The 10802-nt window shown below is 43.3% G+C and overlaps 1 protein-coding gene across 3 annotated transcripts in view; it reads left to right on the top strand.

The window, feature by feature from the left end:
• Window positions 1-10802, top strand: part of LOC124329000 (rap1 GTPase-activating protein 1-like) — a 52473-nt gene that overhangs the window by 5146 nt on the left and 36525 nt on the right. The window contains exon 1 of one of the 3 annotated variants that reach the window (XM_046787887.1): window positions 4901-5234. The exons of the other annotated variants lie outside the window; for them this stretch is intronic. Coding sequence (XP_046643843.1) covers window positions 5185-5234 — 50 coding nt within the window. The 5' untranslated portion in view covers window positions 4901-5184. Of the gene's footprint in view, window positions 1-4900; window positions 5235-10802 lie in introns of those variants that run through there. 3 annotated transcript variants of the gene reach the window in all.

Genomic DNA, 10802 nt, shown 5'->3' with positions numbered 1-10802 from the left:
ATATAACCACTCACGATGAGTTAATTAGCCGTCACTCACAATCACGTCTCTTAGTTGGATTTGGTTTCTTAGATTTGTTGGTTTTTTGTTACGTTTTAATTTGTGGCGCATAATTACATTTTTCCCAGTACTTTCCCTTCTCTAGCCCAATTAAAGTATGCACATACATTCACCAGTGTAGCTTGTGTTCGCTAAACCAATTGGTATTAATCACGTTATGTAGGCGTTGCACGGACAAGCGCAGATTTTCTAAATGACATTTCCAACATTTCTAATAATCAGGTATTATTTACGACTAAACAGCATCTACCGTACCTGTAGCAAATTATATTTTAGCAAAGACGGCTCAGCACGTCATAACAAATGGATATAATGCAGTTGTGGAAATACGTAGAATTCAGGCGATAAAAATGCAAGAGTTGATCCGTAATATGTTACATACATAGGCTATATTACATACCAACTACTCTTGGATACAGTGAATATGTGGAGCGCGTTTGATTCATTATCACGGTTGAAGTTTCTTGTTTTTGATTTTCGGCATTGGCATTGCGAGAGCTAGCTAAGCCTTCGGCTGAGTTGGGCTCTCATTGTAACTTGGAGGATAACAAACTTGCATCTCGTTTGAAATCGACAATGGAAAGTTGTTGTTGGGTGGGTTTGTGGCCCGCTTGTGGGGAGTCATGCAGTGCACGCGCCGAGATTGATGATCTAAACATGACACAACTGTAGAGAGGGAATATGTAGAATCAAATGCAACTTGGAACAATATACTACGTATATATATATATACGGCAATTTTATTCATGTCGGTTTGGCAGAAAACAAAAAAAATTATTTTATTTTTTCTCGCTTCTTGTGTGGATCAATATGATACCCTGCGCAGACCCACACACGATTGGGCTACCGTCTCGTAATCGATCGCAGGGCACAGTTCCAATGATCGATTTGTCTTTGATGGAATTGTTGCTGGATATCTCGAATTGTCGATACGTTATTCGTAGGGTCGATCATCATTTTAGTTTGTGAATAATCATTTAGAACGGGTCTTGCATCATAGCGATTATCGAGGCTCCGGGCTGTGAGATAAGACGCGTCCAAGTAGGTCAGCGCCGATCTAAACTCGCTCGTTTTATTTTTATCCAGGTGCCAAATGTTGCACCACATTTCAGGTAACACGATGTCAGTTTTCAAAGTTGTCCTTTAGGAAATGAGGTTAAATGTAGCGAAAAGCTACCAGCAACTTTTTGTGATTATTTCAAAGAAAAACTAATAAAACCAATTCGATTGAAACGTAATAAGTGCAAATCAGAGAGGATGTCTAGAAGTGTATACAAGTGTCGTCGTCAATAGGATTTGTCCGAATAGTTGGCTTGATTATGTTATCTTTATGTCCATATTTCTTTTTCCTCACTCATGTGTGTCCTTCATCTCCCCATTTCCAACTCCCCACTTTTCCAAATAAGCCTCAAAAATAGCATCAGCGATCTGTCGTCGCTTGAGCCACTCAAAAATGTAGGGTTCCCCTCACCGTCCACCACCTAGCGGCGGGAAAGACAACACTCATCACGCAACCACCCATTTTTTTTTCTCGGTCGAATCCCCCCTACAGAAACAGAACACACACACACACACACACACACACACACACAGGCACTGTAGAATCTAGAGGTAAGGAGAAGGAGGTTCAGACGTGAGCCGCCCGCTTGCAAGCCTGGACGTTCATTAAAATTGGCCTGTGAGGTTTCGATTGGAGCAACAAAGGGCAGGAGTAGCAGCAGGCAGCAGCCTCTATATCGATCAGCTGAGAGCTGAGCTGACTGCAGTGCAAGTGCACAGAGAACCTTCAATCCTTCGGTCGAGACTAGTGCGAGCGGTTGTGTTTCGACTGTAACGACTCCCGATAGAGTCGTGTGACCTGCGGTGCTGGTATATTTTCCATTCTTTCTCTTTCTCCCGGCCAAACAAGACGCACAGCTCGTTAAATAGTACACCATGGCGGTCGATCAGCTGAAATCGCCTTCGTCGCAGCTCAAAGGAAAGCCTAAAACCTTGGGCCAGGCAGTCGCCGGGACTGCGATCGTCGATGCAAATGTTGTGCGTCGCAGCAGCGGACAACTGCAGCAGCTAACCGAAGGCGCCGCCCAGCGGCGGTGCAGCCAGCAGCGGTGGTGGCGGGAGTTCTCAACGCCCTCTCGTCTCCGACGTTTCATTTCCACCATCGTCTAAATAACGAGCTCTATCGTTGTTCAGGTTTCACATTGGCTTGTAGTCCTACCCAGTAGCACCCAGCAGCGCCCATCCGCACAACATTCTCGACGACCGTGGCCATATCGCATCCTCCATCTTATGTACACGTGGATGGTTTTATAGAAAGAACGGAGATCTCGCCGATTTCCGTGACTTAAATACTGTTATTGTTAAATGATTTTGCACTTGTTATTATCACAATTTACAAAATACATCGCCATCGGAAATAATTATACATTTTTTCGTGGTCTTACTCCTTGTGGAACGAACCTCATTTCTTTTGAAAATATTCACTTAATTTGAGTGAGACATTCTCATTCCGTTTACGGAACATTCTTCAAGCTGGAAATCTCAAATTCCTTCTATATTATATTATATAAGCTCGGTCGGGTTACTTGAAATCATTTGGTTCTCCGACGTGACGGAGCCACACTTTTGAGGTATTTTTTTTTTTCTAGCTTCTTCTTGTGACGGAGGAGAAGAGGAGGCTGGCGTTTCCTCTTGAACTGTCATCTTTCGACCCTATTGAGGACGCAGAGGGCGGGCGGGAATTCAAGAGATTTTCACTCGGCACATTGCACACAGAGTTGAACAAGTTCAAAAGAGAGAGCTTTTCTTTTTACAGAAAGAAAAGCGAAAGGCTCCCCCCTTTTTTGGCATTTTTTTTTTTTTTTGATTGATTTATTAGGACTTGCGAGATAGATGATGATCGTCATGTGAGTCGAGCTCTAGAGAGAGAGAGAGAAAGTGAGAGTTAATTCATCGAAACCAAGGAGATGTGTTAAGTCACACATTTTTTGGGCTTCTCTTTTTTTTTTTTGTTTTGTTTGTCTCTCTATCCTCCTGTTTCTTGTCTATTATTTTTCTCATGTGGAGAGATCAGTGGGAGAATGGAATGATAGATGGATGTCAGCCGGAGGTGAAAGACGCCGTCAAAATCAATCTGTGCTGAACGTTATGTTTTTTTTTGTTTGCGGCCGCTGCTGTTGCGTTGTCGGTCGTTTTTTTTATTTTTCTATTTTTCCTCCTTTGAGATTGACCCAGTTGATACTTGGCGGTGGGTTTGAACCGGAATCGCCTATCTACTCGGAATATGACACGAATTTCAACTTTTTTTTTTTAGACTTCTCCGCTTGGCATAACTTTGAGCGTTTTATATCTTAGGATTTGATTTATTCAAATGAATTCCGCTCACGGCACACCGCGACAGAAATAGATTGATATAAACATGCGCGTTTAACCATTCTCCCGATCGAGTTATTGTCTATATATTTTATCAGAATAGCCAGCAAAACAGTTTATTCAAAATGTCCATTTTCAAACATTTTCAGCGCGCGCGCTCTCTCTCTCTAAAGAACTATAAAGATAAGGATAAGAAGGGACCTGAGCTGCTGCTGCTGCGGGCGCCAGAGTAAACAATAATATACCATTCGGGAGACTGCGGAGACTGCGGAGCTGACTTTTGATCTCTGGAGAAAAAGAAGAGAAAAGAAGAGAAACAAAACGAAAAAATAAAATCGGTCGTTTATTTCGTTCTTAGCCGTGCTCTGCGCCGTCATCCCCGTATAGACCCCATGGCAGCAGCAGCAGCCGAGATTGGAATCGCGCTCGAACCTTGTCCGTGTGTTTCTGGGCGACACTGATAACCGTCTTCGCGCTCGGCTACGTCTATAACGTTGCGCCTTCCCATATAGCTCTCTCTCCTTTTCCGTATTTAGAGGCAATACAGACAGTTTTCTTTTTTCTTTTTTCTGTTCAACCCCAGAACGTGTGTCTTCACTTCCCCGTGTAGAATGGGCGACAGGATCGAGTATATTTGACTTTGTTTTCCCTGTTGCGTTTTGGCTTTATTTTTGGGATTCTTCTTCTTCTTCTTCGACGGCGACACTGCGGCGTTTCCTGGGTGACGTGAATGGAGACGAGCTGGGCAAAGAAAGACGGGCGGGTCAGACAGTAGAGACAAGAAAGACAAGAGAAGGAGAGATAGAGAGTATAGGATGAGGGGAAAAGTAGAGCTGGGCGACAACGAGGGCTTGATTGCCATCGCATTCTATTCATCAGTGCTGGGCCGGTTGGCGTCGCGTCGCTTCAAGAGGGTGCGCATCTACACCGCCGTCGCGAAGCTTTCATGTCCACCCCCCCAAACTTTCATTCTTCTCCTAGGGGAGAGAAGGACGCACTCGGTTTTTTGGGTTCTTCTTCTAGGTTGTTGGCAACCTTCCCATCACTTGAGTCTTTTTAGGCCGTTTGATATCTATACACTGATAGCGCGCGCGTCTATCTCTGCGATGGGTGAAAATGTGCTTCTATCGGGGCGACAAATATCGATCTCTGCATACGACACACAAAAGCGGAGAATGGATCCGATCGAAAAAAAAAGATCGACCTCATTGTTCTCCGTTCCAAAGAAACGGGATAAAATATAAACGGACACGTAATATAGACTGGGGGGGGGGGAGGGGGGGGGTCAGGTGATGCAACGATAAATTTCATCGCACCATTTCCGCTGCACGAGTCTTTTGTCTTTTCTATACACTTTGATATCGGTCGCCATGTATGAGATAACGGGGCACTTTATCTTACCGGTAAATCTGTGAGGTAACGACTCACATCTCGATATGACAGTGTCTAGGCTAGGCTTCATGTCTAAGCTTCAAAAGTAAGACAGTTGGAGAGTGAAAGAATCCCGACGTAACCGACCATCATCAATTATCTAATGATGCTCAACTCGTGTTGCTGCTGCTGTTAATTTGGTTCCCATATTTTACCTTGTGTGGCGGCGGCGGCGGCGGCGGTGCTTGTGTCTACAACTCGGTAACTTGAGTGAAACGTGATCAGCGTCCAGTTCAAACTCAAAGTCCCTATTGGAGTTGGGCAGCAGAGAGAGAACGAAGTTGAGCTTGAGTAATAAGAGAAAACATTCTGGAGAACCGGATGCCCGGATGGAGGTGGAAGGAAGTCCTTTCGTCGCCCTTAACCGGCAGGTACCGCCCAGTTAAAAAGAATTTCCGTTCCAGCAACCCGAAATGAGCTAGAGAGAAAATCCAGAGAAACGGCCATGGCCGCCCACTCCTGGATGTACCTCGTCCGTTCGTCGCCGTTGGTCGACTAGACAACAAAAAAATCATTTGATTTCATTTCTAGGCTTAGCAAATGTTGATGGATAGATGGTTATTTTCACCGTTTGGCATTCTCGAATGTGTGTGCACACAGCTATCGATCTTTCCTTTCCTGTGCCTTCCAATTTCTCTATGCCCGTTCCACCATGTCCGACGTGACCGTATAGTAGCCCAGCGATGTTATTTTTTTGTTTCCCCCCCCCCCCCCATCCGTTCGTACATGTAGCTGGGCGGCCGTGCCTTCGACACATTAGCCATTCGGTTACTTCATCATTCCCCCCGCAGTTTTTCTCTGGTTATTTTCTATATATGTTTCCTCCCTTTTTTTCTTTTTCGTTCTCTCTCTCTAGCTCTGTTCTTTCTCGCTCTCTTTGGCAGCTGCCACTGCTGCGTTCTCGTTTTACGACATCCCCCCCCCCCCTTTTACTTTTTTTCTTTTTTACTTTCCATCGGAAAAAATTCGGAAGAGAATGAATCCGCCCCTATGCAGTAACTTTTAGCGTAGAGACTACTATGCTATACGCATCTACATGAAAATTCAATGACCGTGGGAGATGAAACCCATCAGCATTCCGATATATTACGGCCGCGCGCCGCACGGTACGGTTTCCAAAACCGAGAAAGAAACCTTTGCATTGATGGGGAGGGGGGCCTTGGCAGAGCAAGAAATCCATATCTCCCATAATATTATTCCAGCGATTCATCAGGAGAAAGTCTTATTTTATATATGCGACTACCAAATCAACAAACGGAAATTTCAGAAAAAGAGAGAGACGACGATGCGCTCTACTCGTTTCTCAGACTGAATAACAAACGGTGTGCACTCTTCGTCTATTCCGCTGAGCTAATCTCGACAACTTGAACGCTCACAAGTAGTAGCTAGATTTATTTTATTTTTTTTTCAAAGGGAGCCTATCTATATCTCGCTGATTGATTTGTAAGCGAGGGTTCGGCAACCGATCGGTAATTTGAAACGCCATTGCCGATTCCAGCCGCATACGTATGTCTGACTGGTATATACAGCTTATATAACCGACGGCCGTATCAAAACCCGGCCCCCGATTTTAGTAGGTAGTACTGAGATGGTATTGATCTTGAGCATATCATGTCAGTTTGATCAACTGCTGGAATGACGTCAATATCAGTCGAGAGAGAAAATGAGATGGTGCGTTAAACATCCATCGACCGGATAGTCCAATGAGAATCCCGCTCGGCTCTCTATGATAGAAAAAAAAGGAAACCTTAGAAATATTTTATTAACTTTTCACCTCCCCCCACCCCAAAAAAAACTACCTTTTTTTACCACCCAACTCGACGACAAAATTTCAAAATATTTGTAAGACTTTGACATCGATTTTGGGAGGTCCGATTTATTTTTCTTTTCCCTCTCCGAACGTTTTTCATAGCGCACAATAGATGGCGTGTTTGTCACACGATCTTTCTATTTGTTGTTCATTTTATTTTTTGTCGACTCTGTATGTGGGCGGCGGATGAAATCCGAGAGATTTTTTCTTTTTTTTGTTCCCCCCCCCCCCCCCACGCCCTGTGAAACGGTTCAAATGTAATAAGGATTTCAGTTGCCTGGCTGTGATGTCTCCGTTCCTCTTTCATCCCCCCATATTCGATGGTATCCCGCTGCTTTTTTCTCCTTCTTCTCCGAAGCTTCAAGAGCTAGTATATACACTATATCCATTGGTATACACTTTGTATTTACAAACAATTTTCAACCTTTTTTTTTTCTTCTCCCCTTTTTTTTTTTTTTGGTTTGATTCTCCCAGCGCTCCGTTTTTCCCTTGACAAGTTGATGATTTTATTTTCTTTAGCCTAGCCCTAGAAATAGGAGATGGAGGACTGATTTGGTCTGACTCTTCCTTTTTTCTTTTTACCCAACCGAGACATTTTTTTAGCTCCGTATGGCGAGCGAGAACGAGAGAGAAAAAAGGGCCGAATCTAAACATGTCAAAGACGTCGCTTTTTCTCTATGAGAGCACTTATTTAATCAGTTTGGTTAATCAAGATGAAAGGCTCGTATTGATCAGTGTTTATTCGAGCGAGGGCTCCGTGCAATACATTTTTGTTTTCTCTCCCCCCGAAGAAAAAAAAAATCAATTTGAAAGGTATATACAGAAACAAACAACGTCTAATATAGGACGACGACAGTATAAAGAGCAAAAGAATCGAATTGAACAATCTCGCCAATCATTTCAAAAACATAAACAAATTGAACAATTTTTGGATCGGATGACGCAAGTTCATTAAACTCGTTCAAAGACGAGGAATTTTTCTGTTTTCAAATGTTTTAGCTCGGCGGGTTTTTTTTAAATTTAAAAAAGACACTGGCTATATAGAATGCATCAAACAATATACAAATGTTCTACGTAAAACGCTCTACCGTGAAAAACAGACGGGCTCTCTCCGTCACTTTGTTCGGCCAACAACAAAAAATGAATTCATTTGTCTCGTATTTTCCTACCGTTTCTCCTTTTTCTTTTCTTTGATTCTGACACTACCTAGTATATTGTCTATATTTGCTGTGATTTCTTCTTCTTCCCTTCTGATTCTCTTTTTTTCTTCTTCTCCTACCCATTTCGTTTCTTCTTTTTTCGTTTTTTAATTACATGTGGAGAGTTGAACTGTTAACAGCTGCCGTTGACTCTGCCGCATGGATTGTAAGGCAGCAGCAGCACCTTCATTAGAAAGATGTCTTTTATGTCCCTGTGTGTTTGTGTGTGTCGGCTCTCTTCTTTTTTTTTTCGTTTCTCTTTTCAACACAGTCCAGCGAGAGAGAGAGACAGAGAAATGAAATGATGTGCAAGCCCCAGCGTCGCCTGCTGCATCCAATCAAGTAGGAATCTCTCGACATGAGCGTCAAGAATACCAGAATTCTTTTGAGAGCTAGTAGTAGAGTGCGCGCCGGGAGAACAACTAAATACAGCGTCAAATAGACGTGATGGAATTAGCAAATTCTGCATGGGTCGCCGAGCTGTATAGCCGCGTACTACTGTGAAAACTTCTCGTCTCTCTTGTTCTCCAGTTGTCTTTTTATAAGTTCAAGTTTAACGGCCAACTATAGAGCGCATATGTTTGGATGTGTCTGTATATTTGAGAGACGAGGGAGTATGTAGCCTAGAGAGATATACCGCCGACTGGACACGCCATGGCTGATGGGGTCTATATAGGGGCTATATCTGTCTTCCACTCGTCATTCATTAGCGGTCGCAACTCGCAAGGGTGTCGGCGCGGCCCTGGCCTTTTAACACCGCCTCTCTCTCTCTCTCTCCCTAGAGCTTTTATAGCTATATACTACTACTAGCACACTAGCACTCTTCTTCTTTCGGCTGATGTGGAAGGAGAAGAAGAAGCCGTCTTTTTTCCTTTGATTTGATTCCTCTCAAAAATTAAGGAAGATGTAGTATCGATTAATCTTAATGACATTTCAGTATACAGCTGAGTGTCTTGGAGAAAGAGTTGGCTGAATTTTTAATCATTTATATAGCCGTAGGCAATATATGCGCTTTCCAGGAGTGGATAAAAAATAGGCACCCGCTGAAAATGGGAAAGTGGAGCCGGGGAATAAGTTACGCAATTACCGAGCGCTTCAATCGTTCAAGTGGAATTTGACAAAATTGAATTCATACTGCTGGGAAGGACAAATCAACAAAAAACTGGAAAAAAATAAAACTAAAAAACGAGTGAGAAAAGATGAATGATAAGAGGGAAAGTTTTGCAGATGCAAGTGTCATGTCGAGAGATTTGGGGAATGTTGCACGCATTTGTTGCTGCTGCCGCCTTCGGGAAAAGGTCAGAGGTCGTCTAGCTGCTGTTGAATAAGCCACCAAATCTCTCCCGACTCGGTTGCCGCTGCCTTGAACCATGTCTTCGTGTTTTTATTTTGAATACTTTGATTGTTAAGAGATTTCGTATGAAACAAAGTTGCCAGAGCAGAATTGAGTGGGAGAAGGCCACGCATCTGGAATTTGGTTCTTTGAGTGTAATAAAACATAACAGCGACGAGCTTTTTGAGAAGCTGAAAGTGTACACACCAGAGTACAACAACACCATATACCCTTACATAAACTGACTGTGCGCGCCTTCACGGCTAATGATAATCGTAATGGCGACGTTTCCCTGTCTCTCTGTCTGTGTAATAACAATATGCGCAAGGCTGCCCACCATGGGGGCCAGCTCTTCCTTTCCATTTCTCTCTTGCGCGAGATCACTACACGGAACAAATTGAAACGACTCCTCCCCCGTTCAAAGCAACGATAATGGAGACCCATTAGATTTGGGCGAGTCTTTTCCGCTTTTATTTCTATGTACAGTTTTTTCCTTCCTTTTTTCTACCCTCGTCCGCGCCATCCACTCGTTCGGCCATTAAAGTCGAGAAGAAGAAAAAAAAAAAGAACCTGAAAAACATAAATTTTTGCCTAGGAGAAAATTTGGTTGTCGACACAGAAGAACGAGAGAGAAAAAAATTCATATAAATTCGGATGATTGAGATAAGGAATATAATTTGTGTTGGGCGAAAGTTGCGAAAGTGGAAACCGGTTATCGACCTTATAGCTGTTTCCCCCCCTCGCGTGTTTTATTGTTTTCCTGTGAGTTGTTGTTGTGGTGGTGGTTCCTATTTGGCGAACGTGAAATCAAAATCCAATCAGACTACGTATCACTGCATCGCATCAAGGGAATAATTGATAAGAAAGAAGAAAAAAGAAGGAAGAGAAGGGCATGGTATATAATACAACTGGAGACTTGTTAAAAAGTGCTGATGGGGGGGATAAATGTTTGATGCCAAGCCCCAGCAATCAGATCATAGCTCGCGTTATTACTATCCTCTATTATACTGTTGAGTAGTTTAGTAGTAAGTATAAGTATAAGGGGGGCTGGTGGGTGGGGCAGTACAATGGCACAGTCAAGGAACCCTAGCACACAAGAGCACTTGTCCGCTTCTCACATTGCAGCCGTTTCCATTTTCCTTTTATTTTTTCTCGTTGCTTTCTTCTTATATATTTATTCTTTTGATTGTTCCCTTTCTCGTCTTACGTTGTTGCCTGTTTTACAATGTCCGCGCAACAACATCACCCATAGGCACAAAAACTCACCAGATATAGTAGGTAGATGCTGGCTCCCATATAGCGGATCGAATGATCAGAGCCTGCACGGCACTATCTGATTCGAAACAACCGAAAAATGGGAAACCGAAAAAAAGACAAAACGGTCGGGTGTGGATAAAAATGGCGAGAGATGGGAAGAAGGAGGCCCCTACTGTGATGTATACACAGAAACGGTAGTTGATGCCTCCTTCGTGTGTTTGTCTGTCTGTGTGATATAAGAGACGAACGGAATAATATAGAAAAACGAGCAAGTGAATCAGAAATGGGGCCCGGAGCTGTGAATTCACGACGTATTACCGTGGGCCCCGCGATGGACGCG

The sequence above is a fragment of the Daphnia pulicaria genome, chromosome 3 (genome assembly GCF_021234035.1).
Source record: "Daphnia pulicaria isolate SC F1-1A chromosome 3, SC_F0-13Bv2, whole genome shotgun sequence".
Taxonomy (NCBI): Eukaryota; Metazoa; Arthropoda; class Branchiopoda; order Diplostraca; family Daphniidae; genus Daphnia; species Daphnia pulicaria.
Note: the sequence above shows the minus strand (reverse complement) of the source record. Positions and strands in the feature narration are given on the sequence as shown.